Raw genomic sequence first — 17000 nt, forward strand, 5'->3', positions numbered from 1 at the left:
TGTATGTCATTTCCCGGAATACTATTCCCCGGAATACCACTTCCCGGAAAACTATTTCCCGGAATATACCATATCCCGGAATATCGTTTCCCGGAATGTACGATTTCCCGGAAAACCATTTCCCGGAATGTATCATTTCCCGGAAAAACCATTTCGCGAAATACCATTTCCCGGAAAATAAAAAGAACTCATACCTCACTGACCAAACTTATTTTTAGAAGACCTGCTATGCAGCTAATTTTGTTCTAGGAGATTTTACCTACTTTAGAACATGAAAAGTTGTTTGAAAATATTTTCAAATTTATTTGATCTTGAGTGGTTATTGTGGTAAAAAAACAAGATAGCGACAAGATTGCAAAACTGTCATTTTAAAGATTTAATATTTTCGATTTGGCGATGTAAGGAAAATTTATGTATTATTGATGGCATTTAAAACTGGACTCCATACAAGTGCGATTTTTCTTATAAAAGTGCGCTTTTACATTAAATCGTTTTCATGTATTAGGCGCACTTATTCCTCGTTGGATAATACATAAGTGCGTAATAGACACCAAGACAATTCAATGTAAAAGCGCAGTTTTATTTGTGTTTCCGCACTTTTAATCGCACTTATTATGTGCGCAATGCGCTATAAATTGATCATTATATGAACAGCTTACGAACGACTTTTGGTTTTGAACCAAAAAGAAACTTGGGACGATTAAAAAAATCGAGTGGGGAATAAAAAACACCCAAATGGATGGGATGTCAATGCATGAAATGGGTACCAAAATAGAAACAAATAATTTCCAATTTTTCCACCGCAGGTAGTGAAGAGGTGAATAAATTTCATAAATTCATGACCGTCTAATTCCTGACTAACAGGCCCTATATTTTGCCTCATATTTGTTCCAAATTTTGAGGATTAAAATGGTATATTTTCAATTCTTTTACTATATTGGATCTATTTGTTCACGTGGTAATCTTCGGTGAAAAGCATAATACACCACTGTAGAATTTTTAAGATTAGAAAATTTTGTTATTGAAATAAATTGATATAACAGAAAATGAAAGGCGAACAGAATACCTAATTGTATATATTATTAGTTCTGTCCTATCGTTTTTAGGTAAACTCCAAGCGTACTAAAAACTTCAAACGCGTTTTTTTTCAAATCCACTTCAAACCACGAACTTTGAAATATACACAGCATATTCTAAATTATTTTCTCCAGCGACGTGCGAAGGATTTAAGTTAATAAATGATGTCTGTATCGATTTTCTTGGTTATTTTCAGCAAATTTAAGACTAAGAGAAACGAAAGCAATGAAATTGAAAGATGATATTGTCAGCGTTTCACGTAAAATTGAAATAGTGGAAAAAAATCCTACGTAAGTCACTTGCTATCGTTCTAAGGAATCGAAAAAAACTTTAGTTTTTGACACTAGGTCAAACATTACAGGAAATAGTGTAAATTCGTAACGATCAATTTAGAACGCCTCGAAATGCGGCCATTTTTGAAATTGAAAAGGCAGTGTTTTCCACAACGTTGGCAACATTTTTATGATGACCAATCACAGTTCTCTAAAATGCCCTGAATACGTTGATTGATTTTCATGAAGATTAGGTAAAAGGTAATGAAAAAATATAAACATTTCCTAAAATTTAGTCATAAATATTACTGGAACCTTTGAAATTTTATAGATTGTGAATGTATTTGTCTGCCTTCTTATAAAAATGCGTTCTTCTTTGGCATTTTGTGTAGAATGTTATTTTAATCTATATGAAGTTTCCCTGAAAATACTCTTGGATTTTCATTGATTTTTATTCTCACTAATATTTGTTTACACTAACAGTGCATTGAAAATGCCTTCAGTTATTTTAAATTTCAGTTCGTATTAAAAATTTCTATGTGAATTAGCCTTCTTTGGAACAATAACAAATCAATGGAAATAATATTAGAATTTCATTGGTTCAAATACAATAAATACAATGAAATGGATTTGCCTTCTTTAAAATTTTCGCAGCATATTTTTGAAATGCTATGAATTTTAAATTAAATTAAGACCTTCTTTGATATTGCCTTCTTTTTAGCATAAGCTATTTTCTGGACCTTCAATTGATTGATAAGGTCTTCAAATAAAATTACATATGCTTGAGAATTAGTTTTCCAAATTCATTAACATGATCAGCTAGCAAAGACAAGCTGTGAAGAGAACCAAACAAATATTTGAGTAGCAACATAGTTTTAAATGCAAATGTTCTCAAAGTACTTCAGATTTCAATAGTATAACAAATTGCCGAGAAAAAGTACGTTCCGGGAAATGGTATTCCGGGAAATGGTACATTCCGGGAAGTGATATTCCGGGAAATAGTACATTCCGGGAAATGGCATTCCGGGAAATGGTTTTCCGGTAAATGGTATTCCGGGAAACGACATACAATCGTATAAAACGTACACTCAAAAAAATATTCTCATTCGAAAAATCCTATACATTTCTCGACAAACATATGATTACGGCTTAAAAACCAACTGTCATAATTCTCTTTAAAGGGAAACAAACCGTTACTGTCCAAACACAGTTCACAGTACTAAATGCTAGAGAAAACTTTTCTCTTTTGTTTACTACCAACATCTGTGACTGGCGAGTGACCGTTTGTCTGGAATTTTCATTCAAAGTGAATTTTTTTGGCTTTTAAGCCATAATCAAATGTTTATCGAGATTGGATCTTTGCTTCATCCAATTTGTTCTATGTGATCTAGATAAGTCTTATAAGATTGCCCGGTACATGCTACATGAGTTACTCGTATCATTTACGTGATTTTCAGATATATAGTCATTACGTGAAAGCCATGTGTGGAAATATTCTAAAGCCAACATAGATGCGTTGCCGCGCGTTGCTTGCCGATTCGAAGCTACCAGAAAATCTGCTCAATATTTTGATGAAACGTGTTTTTTTATCGATATATAATTTGCATTATATAATGCAGAAAATCTGTATAAATGGCAGCTCTGATTAAAGCCATCTGATGTTGCTCAATTTTTGACGTTTCGATATTTTTAATAACATTCGCTCAAAATGGGGGAACATCACTGACTGAAGCTGCTGGGACAAACGTCATATATTGGACAGCAAAAAAAAGCGATAAACATTTGTCGAATGTCCTGCAATTTTTTATAGAGATAGACCGACATTGGGTAAAATATTGACCCATTTCACCAGCGGCTCAATTGTAGTACTAGAACCACGTGATACTGTCTCAAATTTCTCTCCCGTCTCGGATTGTCAAAAATTTCTCTTTTTCATTACTTTAATACTTTCAGTTGCAGTTTTGAGTTTACAGACCGAGTTACTCGATGAGCGGATTTTAACTTGTCGGAAGCTAGTCATCAGGGAATTGTATAAATTCGGATACATTTCCATTACTTTTATACGACCGGGCTAACTATTGATTGGTGGCGTTACACAGCCACAAAAATTTCTTCGGTGGTGAGGATTGTTTACTGTCGAAAACGATGATTCAGCTTTTGGACAAGGTTTTGAACTTCATCAATTACTGGTGGTTCCGGTATTTAATGATAACCGAATTATATATGGTCGAAAGTTGGGAACGGGTGACGATTCGTAAGTACATGTCCTCGTAATCGAATGCCCATAGAGGGGTTGGTAATGAATGGTTAAAAATTTAATGCTTTCATTTGCTTTCTTTTAGATGTATTCCTGTTCTCATTGTTCATGCTACAGTGGTACTTCAACTGCAAAGTGGTCCTTCCTTTCACCGGAAATATGCTGGGTATTCAGCCGATAGATCAGCAGTTGGCAGCCTTCCAGAAGTAGACTAACCCACCGGATTTACCTGATTAGAAAAACATTGCACGTTTGTTTCATATTTATCCACTAGTCGACATTGGTTTGCCACTCTGGTTTGCTCAAGTCAGTCATCAAGCAAGTGGGAATCTCTTCTACAATACTGAAGAAAAAATGTGAATCGTCACGAAAACGAATCTGAATATTCCTCGTGAATCTAGCCAGCCACTTAAACAGTTCAATCACTTCTACATCTTGTATGAGCCGTATTATTATGAAAAAATCAGAACGGAAGGTTCATGTCATTTTTGAACAAGTATTTAGTGTGGTAAGCGTTACTGCAATTATATGCATTGCAGCACGCATAAGTTATACATTTTAGAATCTAATCGGACGAACATATTGAAGCAAATATAACATTTCATACGAGCACTCAACGAGTCTCTATTCAAAAGATCTATCGGTGTTTTGCGTTTTTTTCCATTTGAGTGTTGCATTTCTATTTTTTCAGTTCAATTGAATATCATGTCATTGCTCCTATCAGTAAGTGACTCGATAGTAGTTATTGGCGAGTGTAATCATATTTGCTTACTGCGTGCTCGCAAGCAGGACTAAATCAATAAGCGTTTCGATAATCGTAACCGCTGTCGATTGTCCAAAAGATAAGGGCCGCCCTAGTACTAAAGTCGGCTTAGAGAAACATGATAGCAGCTAAGGAGGAACGACGCTATCAATCATAATTGAATTTTTCAGTTGACGCCACTATGTCTACTTGAGGTAGGTTAAACCTTCGTATGAACCCTATAAATTCTAAGGAGGAATTGGTAAAAAAATCTTTTATTGAATTATTTTATTCTATAAAGTCAAGAATTAATCCAATTCAAACACTAGTACTGGCAATCGTCAGGATACCCGTAGTATTCGCAAGTATTCAACTAAGTAACAAACGAAGAATGCGGCTAGAGCTTGGCTTAGGGACCTTTTAGGGTCCTGTACATTAAAAACCGCGATCGTGGCGTTCGTCAGAGAAAAAACGAGTAAACAACTTTCATGTTAGTTCAATGTATATTTCGAATAATAATTATGAAACTATTCAGCGCAGCTAAAGAAACAGAAAACATTACTTACTGTGTTCTAATAGTAACAACATCAGCAGTTCGATTAGCATACTTACTAACACATACTTGTATGGCTTGTGTTCTTCCAATACTAATCCAACAAGCAATTTGCCGCGCAATTGCTGATTTTCGCTGAGCAATTATTTGTTGATAATGTTGAAAGATATTAGTACAGTATACGCTAGTCCAAATTCAGTATTCTAGCTTTGTTGCTACCGTTTTTCTCTAAGCTATCTGTTAGGAGACAACTTCCAATCGTAGTATACATTTTGATCGCTTCTTACATAAATTTAAAATCGACAGAGATACTATCATAGAAGAGAAGTGATAAGGAAGTAATCAAACTTCCTTTTAGATTCTAATTGTTGCTCTTCTAACCGTAAGTTATAGGTAAGAGATAGAGAGAGTATTAATATAACGCTTCAATTCAGCTTTGCCTTCTTTGAGCAGCTCTGCGGCTCGTCTTCCACTGGCGATAGCATCGAAGCTACTGACGTGGAAACATGGCCAATGGGAGCACCGAGCGATTCGGTTTCGGCCAGTACTCGCTTTAATATGATGGTGGCCGAGCGTGGTTTTATGTTGCGAGTAGTCAAAGAACGGGCCGTTTTGCTCGGTTCGACGGAACTAGATGCTAGTTCTGTGCTGGTTGGTGCGACGCCGAAGCTAAGCTGATTGATGTTCGCAATCAGTTCGCGATTTTTTGTTTCCGACTCGTCGAGACGCCGGCGTAGATCTTTAATTTCAACGCAGTTGCGTATAATTTGCGAGCGCATTTGCTTCATCTGGTGCTTGTAACTTTGCATCGCGGTTACGATCTTGTTGACGGTAAGTCTCATTTTGCGAGATTTGTGGCTGAGGCGATTAATCGATGCATGATTCACGCGACTGGTGTGGCACGCCGTTGAGGAACTTTGATGGCAATACAGCTGCTGAGATGTGCCGGCTTTGTGTGGGGAAATCGGAGTTAGCGTAGGCAAAATGAGTTTCTCTCCGTTGACGTCACAGGGCAGAACCACTTCATTTTGGATGAACCCTGGAGTCGGAAAGGGCAAATGACTTCCGCTGGGATGGTGAACACCCATAATTCGTTTTAGCCGGTGAGCGATGTTTTCGTCAAAATGCTCAATAGCCATCGATGAGATATCTCGTAATTCCTGCAACACCTCGTGCGTTCTGAGCGGCTTAGAGGTGCCCTCAATGAGCTTTAAAATGTTGAAAACCTCGTCGATCACCTTCCCGGGAATGAAACAGCACAAATCTTTGTCGATGTACTTCGAATAAGTCATCGAAAGCATTGAGATTCTCGTTTCGATGCAAGTCAAGATGTCCGAATGCTTGGCCAAAGGGTGATTCCTCCGTTCGGATTCACGCCGGGGAAGTTGCGACTTGATAGTTTTCAAATTAGCATTGTGCCTTTTTATCATCTTCATGAAACCTCTGTTCAGCAGCGATTGACTTACGCGATCAATCTTTTTGCATACCTACAAACAAGACAACAAATCGTTATATCAAATTATGCTCAGGTAGTGCAAACAGGAAAAAAATCTGACTCACAATTCGCTCCTTAGCAATTTCGTCGTAGCTGAGATACTCGAACACTTGCTCGATCATACAATCCGGTAAATCGAGAAAACTCATGTTTCCTTGCGTTTCTTCTTCACTGGTGGCCATTACGTATGTTGGGTATCCCGAATCTCGGTTTGTGGAACGGTCAATATCGTATTTTCGCCAAAAAAAAACTTCTGCGGAACGGATACAGAAGAAAACGCGAGACGAAAAACAAAACGTTAACGATCTGACGGAAGAAAAGAAGTTTGACATCAGATAATCAATGACCACGTCATACGCATAGACTGGCAATGAATAAAAATGAGGGGTTTTGAGGCAAAACATTCGCTTTATTATATTAGGGTTACCAACTATCTTCCAAGCTAGGTCGGAAATTCTCCGTGGAATTTTGTGCCGGATTTTGACCATTGTTTTTGAAAATTGTTTGCCGAAATCTATCCAAAATTTCAAACTAAAACTTCTGCTGTTTTTAAAAACATCAACAGTTTCTAAATAGCACCCGATTTTTCACTATTATTAACCCATTTTCCCCGTTAGCAGGAATCCTTGTTGAATTGTTTTGGGGCCGGACTAGAGTCTGTGGTATTATAGAGTCCCGGCGTGACTATAGAGGAATGCGCAACACTTTCTAAAATGATACCCTGTTCTTTGTTCCTGGTACCCACAGTTTTTGCTGTATAACTTTGAGTGACTTCAACCGAGTAACAGAATAAATTAATATCGAGTGTATTGAAAACCTACTGTTTCGAGGTTTGTAGCACTTTATTCATACTACTCTTCCATGTAATTTATTTTACATTGTTATAAAAAAGTATAATAAACTGAATACAGTGTCTGGTTTAGTCGATTGAAATATTTCGCCATGATATTATTTTTATCAACACTAATACTTTTCTTGTATGTTCTCCGAAAGAAGAATGTTTGTTTACTTTGCACGATAGGTAGCTATCCCCAGGGTTGCCACTATTTTTCAAAGAATATCTGGCAGATCAACTAGAAATGTCTGGCAAAATCTGTCACTTAAAATCGACCTCACAGTCACTAATATTTATCAATAGATTTTTGATAAATTTTGGAAAATATCCCAGTCAAAAAGGGCAAGTTGCTGGCTAACGGGAGGCTATTTGCCAACTCGGATGCGCTAATTGCCCTTTAATTTGCCAGCAAATTGCTGGCAAGTAGCGGGTTATTTCAAATGCAACATTTGGGTGATTTGCCGCCGTCATTTTTTAGCCGCTCTACCCGCCCTTGAATCGCCCCTAAATCGCCCAGGGAACGCGCCATTTAATCGCCCTTAATTGCCTAATATGAAAATTACAAATATTACTTATTTTCGGATTCATTATCTACTCACATAAACTTATCACTACACTAGTTAATGACCACCAAATTATAGGAAGAATCAATGGTTAAATTGACATTGCACACCAAAACTTACCACAATCCGACTTTTATTAAGAGTTTAGGTCAGATATCTTGTTCCACTATACATACACACGATTCCAAAATTTCCCACATTCGTTGGCTAAATGAAGTGCACTAGACAAACAAAATACAAGCGAGAACACGCCAATCGTTTAAAAAAACTATTTTAAGCTTAAGCCAAACATGAACCGCCATGTTTGAAAAACGCAAATACAACCAAGTCCTTTTCAGCCGCCAGAAAGTTTGTCTAAATGTTGAAATTGCCTTTAAATAGCATTCGCGAATTGCATTTGTTCCTAGGGGCAATTAGCACAGGCGAGTTGAGTTAAACGTCAAACTGTTTAAATCGCCTGATCATGCTCGTCCGCATTTTTTTGACAGGGATGCCCCAAATTTCCAAAATGTGTGTGCAAACACTTCTTTAATTTAAAAATCTGGCAGAATGAGAGGTTTGTCTTTTTGTCTGGAAGGTGCAAAAAACTCTTGCTGTGCCAGATAAATCTGGCATAATGGCATTCCTGCCCTGGACATCTGACTGTTCAATTAGGTTTTACACCAACCTACATAACCCCACAAAATGAGCCGGATGAACTTCCTTTGACAATTCTCGGTGGTTTGTTTACATGGGAGTTACGTGAGTTCGAATGAAACAGGTGAGCATCCGTTGCACTCGAACTCACGCAACTGACAGAGTAAACAAACCACCGAGAATTGTCAAACATGAACTTCATTCATCATGAGTTCATTTGTGTCGTCATCTTGTAGAACTTAATAGAGATTTCATTATTAATTCTTCAAAAGGGCAAATGAAATTTTTGTAAACAAACTTATTTCACTCATTCCGCTGCCGAGTTGAATTTCATGAAAGATACACAATCTTTACCCTTGGTGGAATGAATTTCAGATGTTTTCTTTGTTGAAGTTATAACAATTTAAGAGAAATCAGCCAAACAAAATATTGTTTACAAATCTTATTAGCCCTATTCAAAAGTTGATATGGATTTGGCTCCACTCTGTGCGAGCCTTTAACATAAACAACGCCTTTGGGCCGGACTTGTATGAAGAGTTTTAAAACTTGTGACGTTTTCCACGGTTGGGTGAATACTTCATGAAAACTTTCATTTTTATTAAAACTCATTTATCGCCACGGGATTTGAAATCCCGGGCTCAAAGCCCGTGATACATTTCCCGAATCGTAAACTTGCCTTTATTTTAATGAAAGTGTCCCTTATCTCGACAATGTCAGCACTGGTACCGCTTTAGCTTTAGTTTAGTACCGCTTGAATTTTTCACATTTCGGACCCTTCCACACTAATTTGGACAGTGTTCCAAGCATATTTTGGACACACTGAATATATTTTGGAAACAGTGAAGTTTTTTCTACTAAACTGACCTACTGACTCGTTCTCTTTGCAGTATATTTAATGCATGAAAGAAGAACATAAGAAAATCAGTGACTGCCAATCAAAAATGGTACATTAATCTTTATATGGAAGGCTGACTGCATGAAGTATTTTTTTAGATCTATCATTTTGAGAAATTGAAAAACTATCGGTACAATTAGGTTACTGCAGACTTAACAAAGCAGCATTAAATGTTATGCAATAGAGTTAACAATAATATATTTAGTGTAACAATTCATCTGTAGCAGTATTATGGATTAACGTCCTCAAGTGGATGATAAATCAAGGTTCAAAGTTCGTCAGGAATCTTCTTGTACTAAATATTAATTTTTTATTCTTTTGTTTACGAGGTGGTTTCTTGTTATTCTTTCTAAGCTCAGTTTTTCTTTGCTTCTCTTCCTTTACTTTCCTTTTTTCTTCAGTTTTCGCCTTGTGGTATTCAACTGTTCGGCGCAATGTTAAAACAGCAGGACTACATCGCTTGAATCGTGATGTTCCTGTTCGTGTGAGTGTTTCAGGCGATTCTAGGAATTCAACAAGCACACTCTTATTATCATTATTTATCTGTGATATATCTCTTAGATTTGTCAACATATAGCTCGTCGAATTCAACAAATTCGAACTACAAATGTTTCTTCAACATGGATTTCAGAAGTATCCTCTTTGGTCATATTATGGTCTTCAATGAAACGTTCCTCAATCGTTTGATTTTCGACATCCGTTGGTTTGAACATTTTTAAATAATTTAACCAAAAAGAGCAGGCGACCTACTGTTACGAAATTTTTCACTTTTTGATTATTAACTCGATAAACAAATAGCTGTCAAGAAAGAAAATCGAGAAGTGTCCAAAATAAGTTGATATAAATTTTTAAGACATATTGTGGACACCATTTGTTTAAGATTTTTTTGGATAAAACTTTACGAAGAAACCTTCTCAAACACGTGACATGCATAATACCAAATCAGACAAACTAATGAAATCGATAAAAAATATTATAATTGTACATTTAAATCCAATTTGAAAATGTATCATTTCCACCGGTTCCTCTTGGCTATCGTTGAAACATGAAACTGTGGATTCTGTTTAATTTTAAACAATTAGAGATGAACTAATGATATTGAAACTTAATAGACAACCCAAGGAATGTAATTGCTGCATCAAACCAAATAAATGCCGAGAAACTTGGCAGTGTAGGAGGCAAATATATTAACAGGGTTCAAAATATGTATGGGTCCAAATTAGGTTGGTTACCTACCAAGCGTTCAATTCTAACACATGATCAAAAAAGGTAACGTCGTCCCACTGTGCGCCGTCCTTATTCATTAACTTTCCAACTGACTGAGTGCAGAGGAAATATAAATTCCTTCACCAACCAAAGCATTTATTTGTTTTTATGTGGACAGTTTGAAGGCAGAAGCTGGCTTCTTCTACATTTTCAAGCATAAGGGAACTGCATAATCTATATCTGGTGCACTTTTGCTCATAGGTAGAATGAAAACAAAAATCAGTTTGCTTCTGAAACCGAACATGTCAGAACCTGAATGTGCTGTGCCGGGAGAATAAATTACAAAGAAAACGAACCAAACATTTCATTCATCGCGACGGGCATGAATTGAATTTTGTTTTCTTTCAAGTTCACGCAGGGATGTCAATTTTTTCCAACTCGGGCTCATACTGATATTATTTACACCAAGCTATCCGCCAGTTTTCATATAACATTCGATTAAACGGCGAAATTTTGGGTAGCAAAGGTAGGTTTTGCAGCTCTCAAATCGAGAGATAATGGTTGTCATTGAAGATTGCCAGGCATAGCGCAGGGAAGCTACTTGGGATCGCTGATGTTTCTGATTTACGGTCGTGTTTTTAGTGCTGAAAACTCCTCGCCGGTCCTGCACAGACCATCTCAGCATGAAACGTTTGCTGAGGGTGGTGTTGCAAGAACTGCCTTTGTGTAAACACGAAAAAGTTCTTGGTGATCAAATTCCGACGAAAGCCTTTCTGGTAGAGTTCTTCCTCCCAGATTTCCAGAACTTTTTACTTTCGAAGCTCTGCCTGCCAGACTCCAGAACTTTTTAACTGCCGAAAACATGCGGAAAAGGCAATGCCATTGAGAGGTAACGGGGGAAGCAGCAACCTTTCGACTGTCCTGGTTTTTTACTCGTCTGATATGGTCACCCTAAAATAGTGTCTATATGCCACCGCTAATTGCGAAAATCTATGTGTAAAATCAATAGGTATCACGTTTACATTTGGTCGGTGTTAAGTCAGACCGGACTAAGTCGCAAAATCGTAAAAAATGAGATAATGATAGCACTGGATAAAGAATTTCTTAATCTATATTCGACTTTTGTTAGATTTTAAATATTTAAAAAAAGCAAGAATTATGACAAAAACCTGTTTTAATCCACCTAGCGGTGCAATTATGCCTTTCTCAATCATGAACAGGAGAATTATTAAGTTGTTCATATTCATTAAAAACTTTCAAATGTATATATTACATTTTTATTACACGACAGGACAACTATATACAAGAAAAGAAATCATTATTCGAGTTCTAAAATTTTGTAAAAGTAACACCAGCCACGGCAATATTAAATTGAAATATTGAGAAAGGCAAAAAGGTGCGAAATCGGCAAAGTCCCAAAGTCGATTTAAAAAAAAAAATTTCGTGGTAACATAAAATCTCGACGTTTTATGCATTTTAAAGATGTTTGGCATAAAAAATACGAATTCGATTTCTGAAATTTCAAGGGGTCCCCCTTTAAAAAAAATTGAGTTCAGGCTTATATGGGAATTTCATATGTGACCGGACGGTTCAGTCTATATTTCCGGAACCATATAAGCGATCCGTGCGAAATTTTATAGACATTTGTGGGGATAATATAGCTATCATTTGGGACTAAGTTTGTGAAAATCGGCCCAACCATTTCCGAGAAACTGATATGAGTTTGTTAGTTTTGAAAGATGGCCGCTTTTCCTGGGCACTTCCGGAACCGTCTATGGTGGTCAATGTAGTCAACGAAAGTTTTGGCCGTCGGTGACCTAGAACTGCAAATTTAAGTTGATTGAGAGACATTTTAGCGAAATTTTTACCTTTTTTGCTTTCATCGGAGTATCGGTTTGAATCGCAATTTGCTATGTGATCGCACGCCACAACCCGTAACTCCGGAACCGGAAGTCGGTTGGGAAAAAATTTAATAGCCATTTACGGGGACGCAACATCTTTCATTTGAGACTAAGTTTGGTTGATTCGGTCTAGCCATCTCCGAGAAACCGATGTGACTGTTATTCTGAATTTGGATACTTCTGCCGGGGCTTCCGGAACCGATGATGGTGGCTAATGTGACTAAAGAGATTTTGAATGGCTGTTAGTGACCTAGTACTACAAATCGAAGCAGTTGTGGTCACATTTTGGAAAAATTTTCACCATTATACATTCATTGCAGAATTTATTAAAATCGACATTTTCTACGTGATCGTACTCATCACCCTGTAATTCCGGAACCGGAAGTCGAATCCATTAGAAATTCAATAGCAGCCTATGGAAACGTTGCACCTTTCATTTGGGACTAAGTTTGTGAAAGTCGGTTCAGCCATCTCTGAGAAAAGTGAGTGAGATTGTGTTCGCGAACACACACACAGACGCACATACACACACACACACACACACACACGTACATACACACATACATACACACAGACATTTGCCGAACTCGACGAACTGAATCGAATGGTATATGTCACTCGGCCCCCCGGGCCTCCGTTAAAAAGTCGGTTTTCAGAGCAATTGCAATACCTTTCTATTGAGAAAGGCAAAAATAATTTTGAATTTTAACGTAAAGGGTGCTGCGAAACTCTAACTCGTTTTCTCAAAAACAATTCAATGTCACTTAACTCGGTCTGACTTAAGGTTCAACTGAGAACGCCTCAAAAGGCGGCCATCTTTGAAAACGAAAAAAGCAGTTTTCTCTAACACCGTTGGAAAAATCTTCATGCAAATGAATCAATGTATTCGGGGAATTGGTAGAGTACTACTGATTGATTTTCATGAAGATTTTTCTAACGGTGTGAGAAAAATAAACTGCTTTTTTCGTTTTCAAAGATGGCCGCTTTTTGAGGCGTTCTCTGTTGAACCTTAACACCGATCATTTTTATGAGTGAAGAAGTGAATGGTCGGTGTTCAAACAGGAACATCAAAAGCCGCTGAGCTGCTAAAAAGTTCAAAGAAATTATTTTTACAAAATGATCATTCGCGTGGGGACTCGTTTGGTTAACCATCGTAAATAAAACGACTTATGAGGAAAAAGTATGCACTGAGTTGACTACTTTTTACTTTCTTGTACCTCAATCAGAAGTAATATACATATAGTTTATTTCCTGTTTTTCGGATATAGACAGTAAAATATAGTACAAACATAGCGCTTTTATGCCATCATCTACTTTATAAGTGTTTATTTATTTGTGAGTATGTTTGTATGGTATATAAAGAGATTCATCCCACATTAAATAACAATAAAGATAATGATAACAGACTCCCTTTTGCTTATAGATTTGAATGTTTGGTTCCTTTGCTTCGTTGTTGTCATCAGCAGTTTTAGTCGTTATCTTGAGTAGTTTCTTTTGTACATTTTGTTGATTTATAGTTTGATAGAAGCAATTATGATGATGCTGATTTTTGTATATATGTAACAAGAAAGTTCTCTCCTCAAGTCATAATTGCCCGTGCCCGTCTTACTTCTATCTATCACACGCATTTTCTTGACTTGTTTGCTCATTTTCACGGTGAAACGATACATATATACAATTCAAACAAATTGATTAATAAAGAGTACCACTGACCCTCAGGAGAAGTTGGTTTTGATTTTTATTAGAATGTAGAGGAATGGTGGATGGAATTACCACGAAGGAGGTTTGCATGAAAAAGCCAACATTTCGCGGAATATCATATATGTTTTCAATACATCATTATGTTGCCTTGAGACTCTGGGTGCTACATGTATCTATAAGCTGCAGTGGCTAATAAAAGGTTATGTGTTTAGGTCAATATGTTGTTAGTTGCAATCATATTTTCGTTGTCTGTATACCTTTAGTTGCTCGGAATTGTTGAATCGCGGAAGCAGACAAGCTCTGCTAGCTTAGAAGGTTTCCAAGTTCCATCCATCTCACTCTTTTTCATAAGTTGAGCTACAAGGAGGACAATCAAAGCTACTTGAACCATATTCCAAATGAAGGAAGCTTCAGACGTATTAGCAAGAGTGAAGAGCTCGGCGGTATCGAGACGTTCCAAGCGTGATTGATGTACCCCACGGCGACTGGACTCACGTTCATCTCTCTCACGTCTATCAGTACGAATTCTTTCATGTGTTTCTTCTGAACGCTCATCACGTTGCACTCGACGGTCGGTCTCGCGGTCGTCTTGACGATTGTCGGTGTTCATACGACGCTCATTATCATCGAATCTGTTTCTATTCTCAGTTCTAAGTACTCGAATATCGTTTTGTTCACGATGTTGTGTTCGTTCTCTGCGATCATCGGTTAGTACAGGCACTTTCCGAACGATTGCGACAGGCTCTGTTCGTTCAATGTGCCTATCAACTTGTTGCTCATGTCTTCGTTCTCGAATGTTGTCCAATTCGTCCCTGATTTTATCACGATCGTCACTAGAGCGTCGATCGCGACGACCATCGTTCGTTTCTCGTTGCTCTTGTCGCTCTCCGTCCCGAGCAACACGACGCTCATCATTCCATTCCCGTTCAGCGATACGTGTTTCAGCTCGTTCACGTTGAGATTCGTCGCGATATCGCATCTCTTCGAAACGATCACGCCGATCACCACTTACTCGAACAGATTCTCGATCATGTCGGTGAATCTGACGATCCTCGTCACGTTCGGAACGAGCAAGTCTCCGATCATCGGTATTCCGTTCAATCCAACGATCAGAAGATGCACTGCGTTCTTCTCTTCGATCACGTGTATCCAGCCGTGGTTCTTCAGTACGCTCCAGTTCACGTATTTCGTTCCTTTCTCTGATTTGCTTTTCGCGGTTAAATAAAAGCAGCCGTTGTTCTTGGTCCTGGTCTAAACGATCCACCCGACGATCGGAATGATAACGGCTACCTTCTGCAATTTCTTCGCATAATCCGTCTACATCACAAACACGATGATCCTGCAGTCCACTGATCACTGGAACTAAGCAAAGTACCAGCATAGTGGTGCCTAGACATACACGGTAAGTATTCACCTTAATATAGTTCATTTTTACTTTAAGCTCTTGTTCACTGTAATAGCGAAAGTATCCTTATGCTGTAACTTCTACCACTGGAATGTCTTCACTTGTTAGAGAAAGGTCCTTTTATAGTACCGAAAACAAAATGTGGATCATCCCTGCGCTGCGGTTCACAGTCGATTCGAAAATTTGATTTGTCACCAATTTCACACTTCAATTGACTTCAATTATTTACAGCGCAAGTGTGAACACTGCATTCTGCTGATAAAAATGTGCCCTTGGAAAGGATGTAATGACAGAAACGATGAACAGCACCACTTTGTTCGATTACTGGTGGAACAGTTTCCGTGATAAGCGTGGAAAAACGGTACAGATGATGCTTCTTCGCATAATCCGGTTGGGTCGCATCGGTTTTACGATACAAAGTATAATGGGATTTAAAAATCGTTTCACTACACTGATTCAACACAGTTCATCAGATTTTTATACAACTATGAATGAATACTACTGACGTCATTTCAAATCTACGGAGAGGGAGATATCCGAGTCGATTCCATGTTATGTGGCATACATTGACTACTCTATAAAATTTGCGTTCAATGGAGCCGATGTATGAATGAGTGTCATGTAGGTACACGCAGGAAAATAAGGCCTGTTTTTAATATATAATAATTTTGTTTCTTACATTTTAACGACATTCAATTAGCTAGAGATTACTGGGTAGGGAAATTTATGAAAATTAGAGCCATAGTACTCAAGTGAGAGCAAGGATGTGAGATATACAGATCGGAAAACTAGAAGTGGTAGGGTCATTAGAACAGGCTTAATATCTTACGGGCTTAACTTTTGTCTTCTACTGATAAGGAAAATGTGACTAACATAGTCAAAAAAAAAAATTGTTTATTTATGGCTGATTAATCTTTGAAAATATCTTGGTTATGCAACTAAGTTTTCCGATCTTATTTTATTGTAAATAATTAAGTAGTCTTCATTTTATTATATTCAGAATTGCACATATTCTGTCGTATGTAATTTTAAATGTTCTTTGATTTTATGGCATTGTAAGGGAACACGTATCCGCCGGTTGATGTCAATCGAGCTGACATTGCTTTGGACTGATCAAACTAATTTCTTTGTTTGTTCAGTGTTTATTTGACCAACCAGGAAACTAATCCACTGGGTATTGTGCGGGAGGAATACGCATGATCTTGCCTGAGTGAAATGATGACTGTTAAATCATATATGAGGGTTGAGAATTGACAATTCACAAGAAGAATCAGAAGCCAGTTACCAATTTACAGCAGTCATATCAGCACGAAGAACATATGCTTCATTGTCATATTCATTGGCTTACTTTTAGTCCATTTAAACAATTAAATTAAATAAAATTAATTGTTCTCATTATATCGAATACTTCCATTTGCTTTGAAGTAGTGTATGCACTATATTATTGATTGTCACGTTTACC

At 37.4% G+C, this 17000-nt stretch overlaps 2 protein-coding genes across 2 annotated transcripts; both read right to left on the reverse strand.

Annotated features, from left to right (window-relative positions):
• Positions 1-4832: 4832 nt before the first annotated feature.
• LOC131691763 (F-box only protein 28) lies at positions 4833-6698 on the reverse strand. Its single transcript, XM_058978393.1, has 2 exons — positions 6462-6698; positions 4833-6388 (listed from the first exon to the last, which is right to left on the reverse strand). The coding sequence occupies exons 1-2, from the start codon at positions 6576-6578 to the stop codon at positions 5327-5329; spliced, it is 1179 nt and encodes a 392-aa protein (XP_058834376.1). The 5' UTR covers positions 6579-6698; the 3' UTR covers positions 4833-5326.
• A 7030-nt stretch (positions 6699-13728) lies between these two features.
• LOC131690067 (zinc finger CCCH domain-containing protein 13-like) lies at positions 13729-15641 on the reverse strand. The gene is made up of 2 exons (XM_058975548.1): positions 14391-15641; positions 13729-14322 (listed from the first exon to the last, which is right to left on the reverse strand). The coding sequence occupies exon 1, from the start codon at positions 15560-15562 to the stop codon at positions 14393-14395; it is 1170 nt and encodes a 389-aa protein (XP_058831531.1). The 5' UTR covers positions 15563-15641; the 3' UTR covers positions 13729-14322; positions 14391-14392.
• Between the last annotated feature and the right edge of the window lie 1359 nt (positions 15642-17000).

This window comes from Topomyia yanbarensis, chromosome 3, assembly GCF_030247195.1.
Source record: "Topomyia yanbarensis strain Yona2022 chromosome 3, ASM3024719v1, whole genome shotgun sequence".
Taxonomy (NCBI): Eukaryota; Metazoa; Arthropoda; class Insecta; order Diptera; family Culicidae; genus Topomyia; species Topomyia yanbarensis.

Bases quoted from the DNA above. Each gene is read 5' to 3' on its own strand.
- LOC131691763 (XM_058978393.1), bottom strand. From the start codon at position 6,578: ATGGCCACCAGTGAAGAAGAAACGCAAGGAAACATGAGTTTTCTCGAT. The intron at 6,389-6,461 runs GTGAGTCAGATT...TCTTGTTTGTAG, and splicing joins AAATTGCTAAGGAGCGAATT to GTATGCAAAAAGATTGATCG.
- LOC131690067 (XM_058975548.1), bottom strand. From the start codon at position 15,562: ATGAACTATATTAAGGTGAATACTTACCGTGTATGTCTAGGCACCACT.